General features: G+C 45.5%; 1 protein-coding gene across 1 annotated transcript in view; it reads left to right on the top strand.

The window, feature by feature from the left end:
* The window catches only part of LOC311189926 (discoidin, CUB and LCCL domain-containing protein 1-like), a gene marked incomplete at both ends in the record, with an annotated part of 162,816 nt that overhangs the window by 113,053 nt on the left and 28,214 nt on the right, over positions 1 to 21,549 (top strand). Inside the window, one exon of the mRNA XM_084261734.1 lies at positions 18,673 to 18,885. Within this exon, the coding sequence (XP_084117860.1) occupies positions 18,673 to 18,885 (213 nt within the window). The remainder of the gene's footprint in view (positions 1 to 18,672; positions 18,886 to 21,549) is intronic.

Genomic DNA, 21,549 nt, shown 5'->3' with positions numbered 1-21,549 from the left:
TAAACCTACCCACCTCATAGCAACCCATCCCCAAAAAGGCTGTACAGAGCCAGAGAGGCTACATTGGATTCTCCAGCACGCTTTTAAAAGGCCAACCACTGTGGTCTGTTTAATGTGTGAGCCTCCTGCGGCTGCTGGCACCACAGCCATTTCCTTCCCCTGCACCTGTGTCCCAACCTGTGCCACAGGTCTTCTCCAGAGCTCCCACAGAGAGCTGCCCACAGCATCCTCTAAAAAAAAAAATAAATCCATAATTAATCAGCATAGAACTTCAGTGCACAAAACCTCATACATAGCGAACAGACGCAGGTATCATCCCAGGAGCAGGTTACTTGGGGTGGGAAGCCCCAGCACGAACCCAGCTCTGCTCCAGGGGCCGGACACTCCCGTTTGCCCCCTTGAAAACCCACCGGCCCCACTCGTGTCCGCCCCCCACGCAGGCACCCCGGAGGGCCCCCGATCACCCACCGCGCCCCTTCCCGTGGCAGCGGCAGCGCCGCCTGGGAATTAGCCTGCAAACGGCAAAATAATCCTGTTTGCTTTAAAACACGTATGTATATAGGCGTGTGTAAATATTTATGCATATATGTGGCCTGACAACTTCGGGGGCTCGCAGGCGATGCTCCCCAGGGGCTGCGCGGGTTTGGGGTAACCCTCCCCGCCCGCAGGGCAAAGGGAAGCCCCCCCAACCGTGGAGGAGCCCCTCAGCCCCCGTGCAGCACCCCCAGAGCCGCGGCGGGTGGGAGAAGCAGCACCAGGGGAGCGGAGGGGAGGGGAGGGGGGAAGAGGAGGGGGCGGCGGGGCGCCGAGCCGGCCCCTCGGTCCACGGCAGGAGGAGGAGATACCCCGCGCTGCAGCCCAATGGGAATAGTGGCGCTTCCCTTTCTCCCGCTTCCTTTCTCCACCCCCAGCCCCGGGCTGGGGAGGCGGGAGGCGGCAGCGCTGCAGCCGGCTATCGGCTGGGCCAGAGGCAGCCCCGCACGGCCCCTTCTCCGCCTCCGCAGAAACACCTGCGGGGGCAAGGATGTCGCGGGGCGGCCGCCCCTCTCAGAGGCAGGGCGGGCTGGCATCCGAGCCGCCCCGGCGAGGAGGAGGAGGAGGAAGAAGAGGAGAGGAAGAGAAAGGAGCAGGAGGGAAGTGGGGAAGTTGTGCCTTGGCCGCCCCGCCGAGAGCCGGAGCCATGGGCCCGGCTGGAGGGGCGCCGGCCGCCCCCTCGTTACTGCTCTCGCTGCTGCTCGGAGCCTCGGCCCCGCTCTGGCTGCGGGCGGAGAAGCTGGGTGAGTCCGGGAAGGCGGGCGGGGAGGGGGTGCCGCATGTACGGTCCCTGGAGGGGGGGGATGGTGTCCACCCCGAGCTGGGGACGGGCGGTACGGGGTGGGGGGTGTGTTGTGTGTGTGTGGGGAAGTGTCTCCGCCGTCCGCGCCTCGCCGCTCCGCGGTAGCGCAGCCTGAGCTGCTCTCGGGGCTGTATATAGTTGTCCTGGTTAATCCTCGCCGGGTTTATCCCCGTGTCTGAGTAGCTGCGAGATTAACGTGGTAACCGGCCTTACGGTAAATGTATACTACGGCTTCCTTAATCTTCGTTAATTAGGGCTTTTTTTTTTAAAAAAAAAAAGTCAAATAAGTGAGGAAAAGTCTCCGGCAAGTTGCAGGCAGGAGGCCGGGAGTGGCTCCGGCGGTTCCCGCTGCCACCGGGGGCCCGGCTCCGGCTGCGCCTTGTCAGCCCGGGCGGGAGCCCCGGGCGCGGCGGCCGGCGCTCGGCCACGAGCAGCGCTCCCCCTGCTCCGGCCGGGGCCGGCGGCCACTGTCCCGCAGCTGGGCACAGGCAGGGCTGCTCGCCTCGCCGGGAGAGGAGTGCCCTTGCTGGTGCCGGGACAAAGTTCTGTGGGGATCTCCAGGGGATCTCGCAAGCCCTTTAGTGGTACTGCAGCTTGCTAAAATGGGGGCCCAGGTGCCCTTCTCTTTAACCTGTGTCTTGATGCCGGTTGGGCTTCCTGTGTGAATTACCAGCGCAGCTCACTCCCAGCGAGAAGTTGGAACCTTTTGGCTGGGGGCATTGTGTGGCCTGATGCGCTCCCTTTAGGAAGAGTTCAGACTGGTAAAATAGTTAACGCCGGACATTAAGCGTCATCATGACCTTGACAACACATTCAGATAAACTAATAGTCCCCATACTAATGTCCCAACTTGGCTGGAAGCTTGGGAAGCCGGTGCAGTTACGGTAGCGTTGCGTGCCGGCAGTGGTACAAAGTGCTTTGGCTAACTTATACCTGTTGGTTTGGGTTTTTTTTTTTTTGTTCCCCATAGCTCCCTATTACCAGAAATTTCTAATGTGGATCCCCACAGAAGGGAGATCTTGGTAAAGGGTTTTGTTGCTTTTCCACTTGCCAGCTTCATGCCAGCTTTGCTGTTCTGCCCCCAATATGTTTCCCTGTTTTGAGACTCTGACTTGATATGCTCCAGGAAACACATATGTAGCAAAGGAAAAAAAAAAACCCTCCCTCGGTCCCCTCTTTTCATCAGTGTTTGGGATTTTTTGTTTGTTTGTTTCCTCTTTCACTGACATTTGTCTCGCACATGTTGGCATTAAGAAGAAAGCAATTTGGAGAGTCAATTGGAAATAGTCAGTTTGCTGGGATTTCGGTGGGGGGGGGGTTGGTACACAGAGTTGCACTGAGCAGTGTGTATGTATTAATCCTACTCCTTGTCTGCATACCCAAATGAATTGATAAAATTGCTTATGTTGCATTCACGTTAGAAATGTTTCTACTATCAAACAGCATGGAAACACAAGAAATATTTAGCCTGGTTCTTTCTGGACCAAATTGAAACTTACAGGAGAGTCTGTTCGGTGGCTGGAGAGCAGAAGGGATTCTGACCCCTGTCTTTCCTTTCTCTTCAGGGGGCAGTTATTCTGTTTGTTTGTTTATCGACATTACCCTATAAATTAGGGGCTAAGTGTTCTAAAGTTGCACCAGCAAGGAAGGAGATAAGGGTAAGTGGGTACCAACTTCCTGTTACAAGAGTTTCTTGCCTTGGTTTGAAAGTTGTAGTGGAGCACGGGAAGTGCCGGAGTGATCCAGGCTCCAGTTTCAGTTAATTCTCTATCTTGTCACCACTGGTGTCTCCCACCAGCTGGTTCAAAGAAATATATTGATTTAAAAATACTCATTTTAAAAAATAAAATGGTACATTTTCCTGGCTATTCATGTGCTGTGCAACCTGCTCTTCTTTCTTTCTTTCTTTCCTTCCCCATGCATCACCAGCTCACCTTCCTCCAGTTTTTCCTGGGGTATGCTGCAGAAATACGATGAAGCTGCTGTTACAGCTTCTGTTCTCTTGCTAAAGTTCAAAATTCAGTCAAGGCCTTTTTTCCAGTGTGGCTTGGTTACTTCATCACATGTCTTGTATCTGAGGATGACTGTGCCGAGCCCAGGTGTTGACTCTTTTTCCACTGTTGAGAATAAGCTAAATGTGTGTGCTGTCTGAAGGCATCTGTGAAACGTGAAATTTTGTTGTTCGTAGAATGATGATAGGAAAGACTGAGCGCTTAGGGAACTGATTTTAATTAAAACATATTTATGAGCTTAGTAGGTCTCACCTGGGAACAAATATCACATCTATGACTGCGTATGAGTAATAAATAGCTTTGGGATTTATAATACAAGGCTTTCTCTTCCCTTTTTTATTCTGTTGTACACTGATCTTAACTTCTCTTGTGGTTTCAGTTGCCAGCTCTTTGCCTGACCACTGCAAAATATAACTTGTTCCCCACATGCCAGCCTCACGCAGCCATGACTGCACCAGTAGGTAGCTCCTTACAGCAGTTTGAATACAGAAGGGAGGCAAACCCAAAGGGGTTACAGAGAATGGTGAAGAGCAAAGGTCTTTTCTTCTGGTCTAATTGAGCAAGAACTTGAACTGTGTAACTGTGGGCAGCAGAAATCAGAGCTGAAGCTGAATCTTTCATCTCAGAGTTTTGAGTTGTCCTCTACTTAATGTTTCTGGCCAGCCTTACTTAAAACTGCCCTGAGCATTGGTTGCTTATAGGAAGGCTTAAGAGGAATGGTGATTTTTACTCTATTAAGAACAAGATTTAAGGTGCTGCTTTTGCTGCAGCTCATTTATTTTCACTTCAAACAAAGAATGGCAATGGAAGACAAGTTCATGTGGGATTTGCAGGTCAGCACCTGAACGTGAACTCTTCTTGCAGCGTTCCTGTGTCTGTTGGCAATTCTTCCCAATGGTGGGTTGGAAGAATTGATGGTCAGTAGACTTTTAAACACTTTGAGGCAAGACTGTTGTTTAATGTGACAGCGGTGTATGCAGTAATTGTGAGAGACAATGCCTGTTCTTGGGGGCTTCTACAAAACCCCTAGGGAATATTGGTGGGATTGTTCTAATGCACTTTGCCCATTTCCAGCAGTTTGAAGTGCGGATAGAGATGAGTCTTTCTCATTTCCCCCTCCCCCCTCTCCGGTTTCTGAATATAAGTGATTGGTAAATTTTCAGTTTGTTTGCATTTTGTCCTTATGTCTGCTTCCTTCCTTGGCTCCCTCTATCTTGCCTGGTGAATGCTGACTAGAATCTCTAAAGAGGGAGGCAACAGTTTTCCGGTTGCAGTTCATAAGCGATGCGTGTACCCTCTGCATGGAAACTGCAATGTTTTCGGTTGCACAGACTTGGCTATAAATAGCTCCAAGCCCTTTACACATACTTCTCTTTAGGTTATCAGGGGACGTATTTCAAACAAAACCAGGGACAGGGAGGCCGCTGGGAGTCTGCCCGACAAAGAAGGGAGAAAAAGATGCCTCCGGAAAGTTCTTAGCTGCACACCCACATAACGTGCATGGCCACTGAATCATGTTTTACACAAATTACTTGCTGATTTGCATATGTAAAAATACATTAATTTATATTTATCAAAACTGTGGCACTTTCAGTCCACTTGAGCTATGTGTGTGGCACAGTAAAAATGACTTTGAAAAACACTGACTTTGAGGGTGCTTATGCCATGATATAGAGATGCCTAAGGCACCTTCTTGAAGCCATGTTAGGTACCAGAAACTGTATAGGCTTGAAAGCCAGTCTGAGCTAACACACCATGCCAAGAAGCGTGGTCCTGGGTGGTGGCAGGCACTGAAGTCCTCAGCATAGACATCGCTGTAGTTTAGGGCCGGCTGTATCTTATCAGATACTCTCCTGTGGCATGTACTCATCAACACATGGGTTTGCACCATCTGCTAAGAATAAAACAAGCCAGACAAAATCAAAATAAAATCCTTCTGACTGGATTCAGTGGAACAGCATTGGATCCCAGCTATCTGCAATAAAAAATGTTAATAGCAATGCATAAGAATGAGCACACAACTTCCCCAAAAGGTTTAATTAGCTTTACAACTGGGAGTAGGCAACTTCAAACTGGGACAATCTACTAGTGATGTTTAAATAAAAAAGGATAGTGGTTTGACTAGTTTTAAGGGTATACAGATATCTTAATTTTTGCTTTCAGAATAAATTATGGACAATCTAATTAAACTGAATTTTGTCTGTAAAAAATTATGTGAGTGCTAAAGCCACATTTTTGAGGTTGGCTGGATGCTTGCTCATAGAGAGGTTGCCAGTAGTTATGGTTAGGACTGTTGATCCTGTATAATTAAGCCTGGGAGCTGAGAGTGTTACAGGGAGGAAACACTTTGGTCTTTCGTTCCATTTCTCCCTGTCGTCTCTTTTGACAGGTTCTGCCTCTCAGAAGTTTCCTTCCAAGATGTGAAGATTTAGTTTGGTGGTGGTGGGACTTTGTCTTCCTCCCTGAGCAGGATTCCCAGCACCAGTGCATTCTTACTCATTATTTCAGCTTCCCTGATGGGACGGGACCACTGCCTCCCGGCAGCTCTGTGCTGCTCCTCTGCAAGGCAGAGGGAAGGACGAGTGTGTGCAGTCAGTCCATGATCTCTTTGCCCATCTTCAAAAAGCTTCAGTAAAGCTATTTGGAAGCATCATGAAGAGGGACAGGAAAACGGGGAAGGCAGAGCAGGGCAAGGCTAGAAACACTGATCCAGGGCTTCCTGCAAGACTAAGATCTTCATTTTAATGTTTAGTATTACACGTTTAGGCTTTTTTTGCTACTGTGATTACAGTAATGTTCATCAGGCATTTGGTAAAGCTCTAAAACGTTGTTCCTTCCCTCAGCTGCTGCAGAAACCTTGTTTCCATCACAGTTTTAATCTGTGATGTTCAAGTTGCTGGCGCTTCCACTACAAATTGTTCAACAGTATTGGATTTCAGTCTAACACTTTGACATTAAAGTTGAAGTCATGTTGATGTCATCTTCCAGATGTTCGTGTCTACTGAATAAAAATTTTGTTTATTTGTTTTATTTCCAATTACAAAAACACATGGGGGAGTTCTGGATGCAATCCCTCATGCTGTACAAAGGCCTGTGTGTCCCGTCAGAAATCAAACAAAACTTTTCTTCATGGTGTAGCAGGGAGAGGCCTCAAAACACTGGAAACGTAGGTGGGTTTCTTCACCCATCCACACAGAATGGCTTTGGTACGTGCTGGGGCCTTGTTGTTGCAGCTGCGGTAACCGTGCAGAATGGAGATGAGAGGCCTCTGCTCTGGTGCCGCAGCAGTTTTGTGTTGGTAGGTTGTTTTGGCTTAATAGTCAGCCACGTTTCATTTGTAAAATGAACTCCTAACAGAAGAAATCCGTTTTGTCCTCCAGGTATGAACAAATAGAGTTTAACCTGCAAAATAAATTCAAGGATCCTGCGTGTCCCCCTCTACTGGGAGGCTTTGACAACAAGGCCCACGGCCAACACCAAAGCTGCCGCCCTCCCTGTTGCCTCAGCTTGCTCTCAAAGCCAAGAGGGTTGTGTTATCCCATGTTTCATGTGTCAGCATGGCACAGGGAAATTGAAGTTGAGATGCCTGGAAGGCACAGAGCTGAGGGTTTTAAAACAGAATTTCAATAGATAAGCTGTAATGTGAGGTGCTGTGCCACTTGCAATGAGTGCTTGTTAATGCTGTCAAACATACTTGCTGATCTATTAGTAGTTCATCAGAGACAGAAGAAACATAGGTAAACCTGTGGTCCTTAAAACAGCTATCTGAGGTGCTGATTTTCAGAAAGTGCTAAAATCTGTTATGTTTTCTATTAGATTAGATCCAGCCTGTGGTGGAAAGCAATACTGTATCGAAATAAATCACACAGTTACGCTGAGGTATTCACTCCTGAGATGAGTGAAAAACTGTTCAGATCTTTCTGCTATAGCCTGTTTCAAACCTTGAGAACACAAGTGCTTGATACTACTCCAAATAAAATGAAATTACAGTGTTTCAGTATAAGTGGTGTACACAGGGTAGCATAAAACATTCTCTTCTGTACTATTTTCCATATCCATTTGAAAATACTTTTTATGCACGCTCATATTAACATGTCACAAGACACAGAAATGACCCTGTGGATCATATGCAGCGCCACAACAAATGCAACGGTACTTAACTAATAATCTGCCTCCTCCCCCCTCCTTTTTTTTCCTTAATTTTTAAATATATTTCACAGCAACTATAGGTGGCCTCAATGAACCAGAGAGATCGCAAAATGTCCTGGTATACAGAGGCTCTGAAATGCTCTTCTGGTTAACACTTTGAGTATCTGGCAGACTGATCATGTGAGAATACTGGGGGGGGGAAAAAGCATTTCTTCTCTTCACTGCTCCAGGTCAGAAGCCTGGTGTAGCTTTTTGACTGTAGGTAGTTTTTGCTTCCATTTCTACTGCGGTTGTAAGGAACCACTTGTTAGATCGCAGTAACCACTAAGGAAGTGGCTAGTTTTCTAGAAGTTAGGCTGAGTCTCAAGGCTAAACAGAAAATTGCATCTTCCTAATAAATAGCAATTATTGTTTCCACCACAAACCAATTAATTTTCTCTTGAGATATTTGTTAATTTATACCTTGGGGATAAAGGGGGGGGGGGGAGGTTTGCATAATTTTCTTTGAGAAAAGTAGCGTCCTTTCTCTTGTCCTTTCTTGCTAACAAATCACATGTTCCATCTAGGCGTAGAGGCAAAAGAGCTGAATGTGTGATTTTTCAAGTAAGCTGGGACAGGTTTGATTTCAAGAAAAAAAAAGACATCCACCCCCCCCCCTCTTAATCATCGATAACTGTCAGTCTTGCCTGGCTTGTATCACGTAACAAGGGAATTACATATTTAAAAAAGGAGGATGCTGGTTTCATTCTATCATGTTCAGCCATTTCCTCTTACCCAAATTAAAGCTGTTTTGAAATCTTGCCTTCCCACCTGCTGCTGGAAGTGGAACAGCTCTGCTTCAGCCTCTCCTTACCCTGGTGTCTCTGAATTTCCTGTCCCTGTGGGTTTGTCAGTCCTTCGCACTGCTGTGAATATTCCTATTCCTGTGCAACCCAATATTCGAGTCTGGCCCTGAGCTTGTAGCATATGTTTCCCACATAGTCCAAATTCGGTGCTATATACTGTAAGCTAATCTCCAGTAAAGCACAGCGAAGAGAGAAACCTGGGAAAAAAACAGATGGAGAAAGTAGAGCAAACAATTTGCATATATATGATATGTCTCTCAGTTAAGATTAGCATTTCCTACTTTGCCTGGAAAGTCCTTAATAAAAATCCGACTGCATATTTGCTCCGAATCAGCAGATTCAAAGGCTGTGGCTTAATGGTACGATGTCCCCCCCAGCCCAGGGGAGCTCCGTATGGGATGGCGCTCCATCTCCTGCTCTGGCCCTGCCATATCCGTGGGATGCTGCGGGCAGATGAACGGGGAAGAAACTCCTGGCTGTGGGTTACTTGTTCCCCACAGTCTTCGTGGCACTGAGGCTTTGCCAGGGTCCCGAGTTACTCTGTGTGGGTGGCTGGTGGAGGAGCATGCATGGCTTCCCATTTATCTAGGGTTCTTCAGGGTTCCTTCTGAGCGTGCAGTTGCAAGCACTTTGGCAACAAACTTCTCTGTACCTCTGTGCTTGAGGTGTGTAATGTGGATGTGCATCTTCAAGTAGGCAGCTATTTGTTAGAAAATAACAAATTAACTTTCCTTTTTGCAAAAATACCCCATGCTTAAGATTCCTCTGAAATCTGCATAAATGTGTAGTTTTATTCTTGTTTCTGTTTCCAAAAACATCCAGGCTAATAAAGTACAGAGATGGTCAATCACAGATCTACGCCGCCTCCATAAAAGAAAAGCATTGACAAATATTAAATGCAGTTATGTGGGGAATAAATAAATAAATTTAATCCTACAAATCTCTTTTGTTGCAGCAGTTAAAAAGGCATAGAAGTTTTCTCACACCCACAAGCTCGAGAGTGCTGTATTTAGAGTGCTGAAAAGCAAATTCCAGTACTGAAACTGGCTTCTCTGGAGGACTACATTTGGGTATACTGCTGAAGTCCTGGAAGCAGTGACTAAAGCATACTTATTTTTGACATGTACTCTGGTACTGTCTGTCTTTCACAGATTGTGATGGAACAAGATAGTGATCCTGAAAAGCAAAGGCAAACCTAGTTTTCTACTATTTGCATATTTAATAGAAGCAAAGCAAGAAAACCGTATGATGCTATTTACATTTTTGTGTAAACTTTGTCCCTTACGTGTGGCAGGATCTTGTTCTTTACAGAACACAGCGGCTCCTTAATCCTGTGTCCTCATGAATAATGCATAAGAAAAGGACTACCAGGCTGTAGCTGCCATTCTCTCCTTTTGGCACTGAGATTTCTACGGTAATCTGAATCTAATCTGAATCAGCCTGTGTCTGTGGTCTCATGCATAAATGTAGCCAGGTGGTGTTAGGCTTCATCTGGACACAAGTGCCTAGGATGTACATGCAGATGAGATGGTTCCTCTCCAGAAAGCTATTTGATAAAGCAGCAACATTAATCAAGTCTTTACAGATATAGTGAAGCTGGAAGAGTGTCAATGTGTGAGTTTCTGGTTCGTGTTTGCACTATTTTAAGTAGGGTTTGCTGTATTCCTTGTCCAGCTCTGCCTTCAGTGGGGAGGTTTCTGTTTTCTTTTGATGTTTTAGCAGCTAAATAAATACCATCTTGGGTCTTCATAGGTTTTTGTCTTTGCAAACTTCTGCAAAGATGAGAGGTTTCTGGGGTAATAAAAGCTGCCCAGGTTGTTTGTGATGATCCAGCAATATCACTCCCATGTAGGGTCAGCACAGCTGGAAAGATTTCCCTGGTTTATGGCTGTGCTGGCAGTACTTAAAAAACTCTTTAACTTTGGAAAATGATAGTGCAGTTATAAGCTACTTTGCTGGATAAGGCACATAGAATGGTTGTCAGGAAACTTCTTCTATACTTGACACTGGCAATCCAGCCGGCTACCGAAATAACATCTCAAGTGTTTGAGGCAGAGCATCCCCCGGGGCTGGCTGCAGGGGGACAGCCAGAGGAAAGCCAGCCCCCTCCTCCCCCTCGGGCTGCAGCCCAAACAGCTGAGGGGCAATCTCAGCTGGGTGCGGGGTGGGAACGCGTGATTTATGGAACCACCAGAACCAATTGGAGATCATTTGTTGCTTTCTCATTCCTACTTTAAGAGGGACATTACACTAAATAATGTCTGTGAAGAGGAGGGGAAAAGCACGCTGTGGTTTGTTTGACCTCCTTTTGCATCCCTTTGAAGTTGGTAAGTAAATAATTTGGGCAACGAAATCAGCACTCCACAATGTCCCTTTGTTTCTTCTGCTGCTCTACCTTCCTTTCCTGCTCTCAGCCCTCCTCCCAGCCGCAGCTTGGTTAGCCAGGGCAGTAAAACGTGTGTCCTGAGAACTGCTGCAGCACAGGGGTTAAAATGTTTCCTGGGAACCTAATGGAGTCAAAATAAAATGCAACTCAAAGAAAAAGTTTACTCAAATAATTTATTTTTCCTTTTGTAGTAGGGCATACTGCTAAGTAGGGGACTTCTTCCCTTGAAAAGATATTAACAATAATTTAAAGGCCATGGAAGATTGCAGTCACTGTTTTTCCAGATGAATTTAGACTTGCCTTAATTTTCAGTGGTTTCTTTCATTATTTGGAAATAGTCTTTGCAGTGTTCACAAAACATCGTGAAGAATGTAAAGCTGGATTTCTGTGGAAAAAAAACCCCAACCCCAACCAAACCCAAACAACCTGCTGTGGATTTATATACTGCTTTACACACAAGGCTCAGCCAGCTGCTCTGCTGGTGTAAATGCCATCAGCCCCTGAAAGTGCATGTTTTGTGAAATCCCTGAATGCATGGTCACCCCCCATGATTCCTGTGACTCTGAGTCCTGGTGCTGTGGGGGAGGCAGGTGGAGGACTGGGGGCACTTGCCTGCCCACTGATGCTTCAGGTGTGATGTTGCCCTTCATTTTTGTTACCTGCTTGAGCTCGTTGCCGGCACGGAGGTCTGACATCTTCATCGTGCTCTGGAGAAGTGACCAGTTTAGGTCCTGATTAGGTCCATTTTAATGGTTCAGTAAGGAACTGATGCTCTTGACCCAGATTTGTCAGTGGAGAGGTTAGAGATGAAGTGCTTAACTCTGGGTTTTACTCCACCACCTCAGAAAGCAGCAAATGTTTGCAGCATGTATGGGTGATGAAGGTCAGAGAAGCTGTATGAAAACAAGTGTGGCCAGACCATGTCAGTGGATTTGGATGGCATCTGGCAAAAATCCTTGTTTTTCCTTTGGTCTTTTCTCCTATCCCACATGAACAGGGAGGGTGCTGGTTTGACTGGAAAGAGTTGAATTCTTTTTTAGATACTTATCTGTTCTTATGCATAGCCCATATCTTCTTTCAAACACAGGCACAGAACTCCTTGACTCAGTTATTACCGTATCTTTTAATAAGCTGGAATTATTTCTTCAGGGAAAGCAGTGTGGAAGATGAGACAAATCTCTTCTCCCCTCATGGGCAATCTTGTCAACGAGTTTGCAAAGCCGTACCCTCAACTCAAGGGTGTTTGTTTTGCTTTGGCTGTGTCTGTTGGCAGGTGTGGCTCTTCAGAAAACACTGATTTTTGGCCGAATCCAAAATGTATGCCTAAAACCTCAGTTTTCTGTTTTCTCAAGGGAAAGAGGAGTGGGAAGGAAAAAGTACAGACAGGCAGCTCCCCGCTGCCATTGCTCTCTGACCTCTGGGTTGGGGTGTGTGGGGGGAGCACACCTTGTCCCAAGCATCACCGTGAAGGTGGGCATCGAAAGGCACAGAAAGAGGAAGCAGAGAGGGAAACAGGGTTACTGGGCAGGTCTTCATCCAGGTGGGAACAGATTGGCAGCTGAGGCATGGCAAGTAGTGGGAGTCCTTAGCCAGAGAGGCTGAGAGGGGAGTGTTGGTCTCCAGCGGGCCTCGTGCGGTGGGTGGGAGAGGACAGGGAGCCGCTGGCTGTGTTCGCCCAGGTATAACACATATTTAGCTCTGGAGTGAGTCCAAGTCTGTTATTAATTGTTTAGTTGAGGGTGAACCAGAAGGATGAAGAAGGCAGCTGTTTGCTGCCAGGATATTGTAGCGATGCTCCTGAAAACACACTTTGATATCACGTGGTGTAACTGGTTTATAGTTGGCGGCATAAGCATGTTTAGTGAAAGGTGCAGCACATGGAAACTTTTTATAGCAGTTCTTTGAAAAAACGTAGCCTCTTCCCAAAGTCAGAGGGTGCTATGCTGGGTGCTTAGATGAAGGTGCTGTGCACATCCAGTTGTGCCTGTGAACAAGGGGTGGAAAAGCATGGGTGGTGAGGCATGGACTCAGCTCATGCACTGGCTTTGGGAAGAGGTGGGAGTCAGCCCAGCCAGGGGGTTTTGGGGTGGCAGGAGGGTACTTCAAAGAACCAGAATTGTTTGCAGAGGTATCTGACTCTCTGTTTTGCTGAAACCACAGTATCTGTCAAGGGCTGTGTCCAGGGCAGCTCACAATGTGGGGCTGCAGCTTTTTCAAGGACATCAATTTCATCACCTGCATCCTTTCTACGTGGGTTAGATCCTGGAGGGGGGCCTTCCATAGCCCATGTGTGTGACCCAGCCTAGATGCGGCTGACTGGAGATAGATACTCTTTCACCTCTGTCACCCACATGTCTGAGGATGGGAAATGGTACCCCCTCTTGCCCTCTCCAGAGGGACATGCACTGGTGTCCTCCAGAGGGGTCCCAGGTTTGGTTTCACACATATGTGGTGTTCTCAGTGAGCACTGTGTGAGAGAGGGCAAGGTGCGAGTTGTGGCCTGCTGCTGTGGCAGAAGGTGCTGGTCCTGGTTCTCACTTCTTGGGGAGTTATTTCCATCGTCTGCCACAGGAGACTATTTTTAGCTGTGGTAGGGAGCCTTAATTCCTGTGCTCTGCGATCTTTGGTACAACCTGAGCACAGGCCAACAGGCGGGCACCTGTGATTCAGAGACCACGATCTTGATCTTGATTCAAATGCCCATGGGAACTGGGTTTACAAAGCATGTTTGACGTGCTTCTAGTAACTCCTGGTGCTGAGTAGAGAGATTTTATTAAGTCTAAGCATGTTTAGACTTTCTGGCTGCTTAATACCTTGTGCTCAGACCTTTTGCTTTACTCCCGTCCAGTGAGAAGTGATGAAACCTGGATGCCAGAGGCAAGGCACTATCAGCTTCTTGCCAAATGGGGTGATAGAAAGCAGTTCTCAGAAGCAATGCTGAGTGGAAGTGTAGTGTTAGCAAGAAGTCCAGCATTGAACTGAGGGGTCGAATACACGTGCTGGCAGCCAGAAGCACTGTGCCTATAGAAAAGAGTGTGATATCAGGTATTTAAATTCCAGTTTTCATAAAGAGAAGCAGCTGTGCTTTAAGCTTAATGTATTTGAGGTTTGGCCAATACATTTCTACTGGAAATCAAAATTTCATGTGCAAAATAATGATAAGGACAAAACCAATGGTAGCATTGTTTGTATGTTTTTAACTTGAAAATGTTAACAGGCACGCACTCTGAATTCCTTAGAATATACCTCCACTTCTGAGCCTTTGTTATATAGTGGGGTTATATTTGTAATTTTTTTACTATATTTAATCATTAAATTTCTCTCTGAATGAATTATTAGGTCCTGAGTTTTACTTTGCCTTTCCTTTATACCTTCAGACCCTAGGGTACATATGTATGCCAGCAGGTTTCAGTATAAGATTTTTCTTTGCTTGGGTAATCTTGCTGAGAATTTCAAAACTTAGAGCTCCAGCCAGGCTTCTCTGTAAGAAGCAATAGTTACTAGGACTCAGTCTGACTTTTTGGACATTGCTTCAGCTCTAGTGATGAACAAGCTTTTGTGATGACCTTTGCCTTTGAGGCAGGATGACGCTGTGCTTGCCCCTCATCAGTTGGAGTGTTTGAATGACCATATTCCACCAGTGAAGTCATGAAAGAGCATCTATGCTTTCTTAGCTCAAAAGGTGTCCTGGTGCTAATAGGTTTCAATGCTGATTCAAAGGCAGATTTTTCAAACCTCACCTAACCTCAACAGTGGAAGAAGATGCCAAGCTGAGGTTTCTGGTAAACACCTATATAGAATAGAACCATAGAATGGTTTGCATTGGAAGGAACCTTGAACATCACCTTATTCCAAAGCTTCTGCCACGGGCAGAGTCACCCTCCACTAGACCAGCTGGCCCAAAACCCCATCCAACCTGGCCTTGAACACTGCCAGGGAGGGGGCAGCCACAGTTTCTTTGGGCAGCCTGTGCTAGGGCTTCACCATCCTCATGGTCTAGAATTTCTTTCCAATATCTCATCTAGATCTACCCTCCTTCAGCTTAAGACTGTAGCCCTCATCCTATCACTGTACTTTCTGACACACACCCCTTCTTTAGCTTTCCTGTAGCCCCTTTAGGTACTGTAAGGCTGCTACAAGGTCTCACCAGAGCCTTCTCTTCTCCAGACTGAACAAGCCCAACTCTCTCATAGGAGAGATGCTCCAGCCCTCTCAACATCTTTGTGGCCCTCCTCTGGAGTCTGTCCAACAGGTCCACATCCTTCTTATTTTGGGGACCTGTTGTGTCTTTGCTCCAGCCAGCAGCTAAGAACCACACAGCAGCTTGCTCTCTCCTTCCCTGGTGGGATGGGAAAGAGAATTAGAAAAGTGAAAGTGAGAAAACTTCTGGATTGATATAAAGACCATTTAATAGGTAAAACCAAGAATTCAATCAGTACTCCACATGGGCAGGCAGGTGTTCAGTCATCCCCAGGAAAGCAGGGCTCACTCCTGCATTTAACGGTTACATGGGAAGACAAATGCCATCATAGAATCATAGAATTGTAGGGATTGGGAGGGACCTCAAGAGATCATCGGGTCCAACCCCCTGCCAAAGCAGGCTCCCTAGGACATATCACTCATATTGAATGTTTCCCCTCCCTTCCTTCTTTCTGCAGCTTTGTATGCTGAACATGGTGTTGTATGGTGTGGAATATCCTTGTGGTCAGCTAGGTTCAGTTGTCCTGGCTGTGTCCCCTCCCAGCTCTTTGTATACCCCCTATCTACTTGCTGGTGGGGTGGTATGAGAAATAGAAAATGCCTTGGCTCTGTGTAACCACTAAGCATATGTATATTGTCAACACAGTTTTCAACATAAATCTAGACCATAGACCCTTCTGGCTACTATGAAGAAAATTAACTATCCCAGCCAAAACCAGCACAGGACCCCAGAGCTGGATGCAGGACTCTAGATGAGATCTCACTGGAATAGAGGGGCAAAATCACCTCCCTTGACCTGCTGGTCATACTTCTGTTGAAGCCCACCATATTCTGGGTTGCATTTTGAGCTGCAAACACATTGCCAGGTCATGTTGAGCTTTACATCCACCAATACCTCCAAGTCCTCCTCCTTAGGGCTGCTCTCAGTCCATTCTCCACCTAGCCTGTAGTTGTGCATGGGATTGCCCTGACCCATGTGAAGGACTTTGTACTTGGCCTTGTTGACTTTCATGAGGTTTATGTAGGCCAACCTCTCCAGACTGTCAAGGTCCATTTCCTCCTGTGTGTGAATCATACCACACAGCTTGGTGTTGACAGCAAACCTGAAGGTGCATTCAATCCTACTGTCCATCCACTCCAGCTGGTCACTGACATAGAAGGTGACACCCCCTCTTTATCTCCTCTGCCTGTCCTTCCTAGACCCTGTATCCTTCTAACCCAGTCATAGGAACCATCCATTGTCTGTCATGCCAGTAATATCACAGCCCTGCAGGCATGTGCATGTCTCCAACTCCTCTTGTTTATTCCCCATGCTATGTGGGTTTACTTAGAGGCATTTCAGCTGGGCCTTGCTGAAGCTGGAGTGGCTGGAATTCCTTGGAGGTATTTCACCAGTGTTTCCCTGTTGGTTCCTTTTACCTCAGGACCTCCTGGCTCATGTCTGCAAAACTTTGGGTGTTCTGCAGCACATCCAAGGCAACAGGCAGAGGGGCCTCACTAGCATCTTGTTCCTCTGCTCTTGGTGTATCATCCCGCAGCGTCGACAGTTGTCTGGGTCTTACCATGACAGTGATGTCTTTTCAGCTTTTTGAGGAGAGTTTTGTACCACAAAAACATCCTTGGGATTGTACTGAGGTGACACAGGCCAAAAGGTGAGGTGAACACTAGGCTCTTCATTTGAAGGAATTCATCCCCATGATGTTTTATTGTGGTTGTTTAACCTTTTCCCTTTGTTTTCCCTTTTCTTTCTCAATAAGGATGAGTTGTAAACCAAGCTGCAGATTGTAGTTACTTAATTTTCATCTAGCCTAGATAAAGTAAATGCTTAAGGTTGGAAACACACAATTTAAATTGAAGGCTGCAGACAGGTTTTTTTACTATAAAAGTAGGTAGCTACACAAGCAGCAAGGTTGTGCTGTGTCCTGATGGAAGTGATCTGTTTTTATGCTGCCTTGACCTCTGTGGACCCCTCTCTGGGTTCAGAAAATTGACAGCTCATGTACTTTATTGCTCCCTATATTTTTATCCCTGCTGCAGAAAGTTTCCATTAAAAAGATGATTTGCTCAGGAGGCCAGTTTGCCTTTCATCTTGGGTGTACTCCTATGCATTCTGAAATCAATAGAGCTTGGATAACTAACTGGAACAACAGATGTTTTTTAAAGCATGTGAACAAGAAGAGCTGAAAAACCATCTTTAGTATGTTTTATGGTGATATGATTTTTGGGTCTGTGTCTCCTATTCACCTCTATTCTAAGCATGCACCTGCAACAAAATTAAATAGCAGGCAACAAAGCTAGTAATAATGATAAAGCTTCAAAATAAACGCTGTTGCTTGTGAAAAAGCAGTTGAGTGAGTTGAATGAAATGGCAGTGTAATTATATAGTAGCGAGTCAAAGTTTGATAGCTTGGAGTTTATCTTTGCACAGCATGCCACTTTCCCTACAGCCTCAGGTATGGCACGTTTCTTTATCAACACTTTTATTTCTAGTTGTTCACCTTTAAGTTTTTCTTATGAAATCTGAAGGTTTTCCCTCTCAGTGATTGTAGAAGGAAATTCAGAAAGTAATTAACCAAAATATCCCCAAAAGTAAAATTTTGGGTAGTTAAAATGAACATTGTGAATTCCCAGCTCTGCAGGATTCTTTATTTTATGAGCACTTCTAGGGCTTGCTTCAGTTTTGCAGTGATAAATGGTAGCAGTATACAAGACTTCTATGTAAAGAGTGCCTATGCCTTACTTGACTTGAAACCAAGGACTGCCTGTTATAAACACCTACATGTGACACTAAGTCCACTATTGCAATAGCTTCCAATATTTGGAAGATTCAAAAGAATGAAATGGTTTAAACTTTAATAGGTAAACTTTAGTTCACTAGTATACTTTTAAGCAGTTCACTAAAAATTGCTTCCTCTAGTAGTCAAGGTCTCTTATCTGATACCTGCATCCTTCCCCCCATGGATGCTTCCTGTTTTCCATGTCAGTCCCCACACCCCCCACGTATTTCCATGTGCCTTTTCCTGTTGTCATATGTTCTGCTGCAGCTGCTCCTCAGATGTCTTTCCATCAAGGAAAGGCTCCAAAGCAGGGCTGACTTCTAGGCAGCACCACAAAGAAAAAGCACTTGGCGGGTGCCTATGCTCAGCCTGTGAGCAAGGAGGTGGCGGCAGCACTTACATCTCAGGGCATGCCACCGTGAAGTAGCCTGTGCATCCCACTTTGGAAACCCCTCTTGTCTTTGCCTCATCCCCTCTGCTTTTTGTATTGTGCACATGGCACAAGAAAACCAACAGGAAAGCACCAGGAGTCAGGTCTGTGGTAGTAAGTAATTAAACCATGTCTGTGCTTTCGTATATGATTCTGCTACTCTCTCTCTGAAGGCTCTTCCTGTGGAAAGAAAATGTGGAATGATAATTGGCAGAAAGCTTTTTAAAAGGAAGAATCTTACCTTTTACATGTGGAATCTCATCCTCAGGGTTTCAGTAGTGTTTGGCTGTAAAACTGAGACACTGTTTGTACACAACTGTCAAATACATCTTAGTTCATGAGTGTTTCCAACCATCCTTGCTACTGTTTCACAAGAGAAATATGTTGGTATTTATTTTAGTTACCTATGTTCCAACAACAGCATAACTGAGGTGGAGTAGAAGCACACGAGACGTGATTATGTGGCCAGTATTTTCTTACATGATTTTATTAACGAATAAGTTTTGTTTATCTTCCTCATTTCTTCTCCTACTGCAGGGGATGGATGTGGGCACTCGGTGATGTATCAAGACAGTGGGACCCTGGCATCCAGAAACTATCCTGGGACATACCCAAACTACACTCTTTGTGAAAAAAAAATCCAAGTGCCTCCGGGAAAACGTCTGATCTTAAAAATTGGAGACCTGGATATCGAATCACACAAATGCGAATCCAGCTACCTTACCATCCAGAGCTCTTCAACATTACATGGTATGTACAAGATAAAGCCAGTGGTCCGTGCCATCAGCTGGTAAAAGTGTGAGAATGTGAGAAATGTTAGCCTGTGTCCTTTCCTTCTTTTCAAATTAAAGTGTGCTGTGCTCAGTGTGGGAGGCCATTGCCCCTCACACCCCCCCCCCTGCCAAGGCTGGGGGTGCTGCCATGCTGCACTGTGAAGGGTCTGACAGGGCAGCAGGGGCTTGTGGCTGGCTCTGGAACATCGACCCCAAGGGCCTTGCCCTTACACTGGTAGAGCTGTGCTGTCACAGCTTTGGTACAGCAAGTATGTGGATCTATATCAGCCCTGTCCCGTCTTGGGTAGAGGAATAGCTAACTCACGAACCAGATCTTGGAGTCAGTGATCCTGCATGTCTTTATTTCCTGGGCAGTTCAGGACTCAGGGAGGAGATAACCTTTATTATTGCTAGCTATTAGTCACTGATGAAACCTTTGCTCGTGTTTAGGCTTTAATTCTTGCAGATATTAAATGGGTGCACTCATGCTGCACTCCTGTAAGATTGCACGGGAAGATAAGTGAGTAATATGCTATAGCTGTGCACTTAAAACAATCATGACAACAGGATGCTCCCCAGGGAGAACCCAAGGCCTTCTTCAGTTTCCCAACCAGTTGCTGCTGAAACTTTTGATCTGCTCTTTCTAGAAGGGTCAAACTGATGTTCAGCTCCCTTTTTCAGAAGTCCAGTTTAAATTTAGGGCTGCAAGAAGTTCCACAGTGCAGGAGTAAACTCATGAATTCATACAGATCATGCAATTTTGCTATCTGGGAGTGGGCTGTAGCTGAGGCTGAATGTGCTGTACTGGACTTAACAAGCAGGATAGATCCAATGGGAGTTGAGCCACACAGAGCCTGTGCTGGTTTTCCAGGTCAGCCAGCTCATTGCTTGGCTCAGTGAAGTGCATGGTTGTCCTAGGTTGAGGACTCATAAGGAAGGATGAAGCCTTTCATTCATGAGCATGATAGGCCTATCACTCATCAGGTAAAGTAAGATCAAGTAAGGTATTAAAGCCTTGCTCACAAATGAAGGTAAAGATAATTATTGTTCTCAGGCAGGAGGTACATTTTGAAACAGCTTTCACCAGGAGTGGGCAGTGACGTGTTGATGTCTAAGCCTTGCGTAGAGGTTGATCTGAGGCACAAAGATCATTTCTGTTTGTGTGTGCTGGGATTTTTTATGTTGTTTTAAGTCATTTCAGAACTGTAAGTTATGGCTTGTGTTCACCTGAAGCAGTCTGTACTTGGCAGGAAGAGATAGATGTTTAGTATTGTGTTATCTTACCTTTGAATAATTTTTATTGATGCTATCTTGACATTTCCGATCAAAGGCTTTTCTAGGAAACAAGGTTAAATCAATATATTGTTTTCTGAAGTGAAAAATAAAGCTTGGATGTCGATTGAAATTCTGTCTCCTTACACATCAGCCTGAAGACATCTTCACACAGTTCAGTCCTGCGCTTACTCAGCCTGTAAACACAGAATGCTCGTGTGTTATGCAATCAAATCCATGAAATGAATTTCTTTAAAGTATTCCCACGCCCATTCTCAGACCTGATTGGTAACGTCTGCTGGATGGGGACTATTATTTGCATTCTCAGTAACGAACTGCACAATTAGCAGATTTTGTTCATATCTGATTAAACAGGTTTTATGGCTTAGGCATACCTGCCACCTCTAATGGCTTTTGTGGTCTACAGCTTGCTGTAGGCTTTCCCACTGGCAACCCTACAGAGTCTAAGCTCTACATTCAGGTAAATCTTTGCACAACAACAGTGTAGAAATACTGCTGTAGGCATACATTCATGATATTGTTTGTGTTTTCAAAGACACAGGAATTCATAGGTGAGATTAGAGCTTCTCTAAGTCAGTTGTTTCAGTATTTTTGCTATAGCTCTGGGTTTTAATGTGCATTTACACAAGGAGAAGGGCTGTGAGTCAACATTACTATGCCCATCCAGTCTGTTAAGTATCCTCTTAGGTAGCTGTTCTGAGCCCAGATCTCTTCTTCACAACCCTCCCCTCTTCATGAGCATCTGCAGGCAGGTCAACATCTTCCTTTGGCCAAGAAGGTACTGACCTTTGCTATCAAAATTCTTTCCTAGGATGACAGAGAGTTGAAAAGATTTTACAGGTATTGAAAACATCTGAGTGATTAAAAACTAATCTTTGCATGTTTTCTGTATTTGACCTGGGTTTAACAAGAAAAATATAAGCAGCTAAGCATGAAAGCTGGCAGTGTGAATATTACTCATGTTTCAAATTAGCCAAGCAGCCTTTCCTCTTCATTTAAGAGGTTTGCAATTAAAAGACAATAAGGTCCAAAGGGAAATATGTTTTAAATACCATGCTGATCTCTCCAACTCTACAAAAAACAACAGCGTGAATGTCAGTATGCATGCAAACATCTGTGGAGGAGTGTATCTGAAGCTCAGGGAACTAACTGGTCAGGGGCAAAACACTAGGTTATGTGCATAAATATAACATTAGTGTAGTAAACAGGTCTTCAGATGACAAAGTATTGTTTCCCTTTCAGATTTCTCCCACGTGTTGTCTTTACATTTAACTGTGATTCATTCATCATTAGAACTTTCTGCTGGAATTCATGCGATACAGCAAAGAGTAACTCAACTCGTGTCTGT

The sequence above is a fragment of the Gallinula chloropus genome (assembly GCF_964237585.1).
Source record: "Gallinula chloropus genome assembly, chromosome: 3".
In the NCBI taxonomy this organism is placed as follows: domain Eukaryota; kingdom Metazoa; phylum Chordata; class Aves; order Gruiformes; family Rallidae; genus Gallinula; species Gallinula chloropus.
This window is presented reverse-complemented; position numbering and strand designations above follow the sequence as displayed.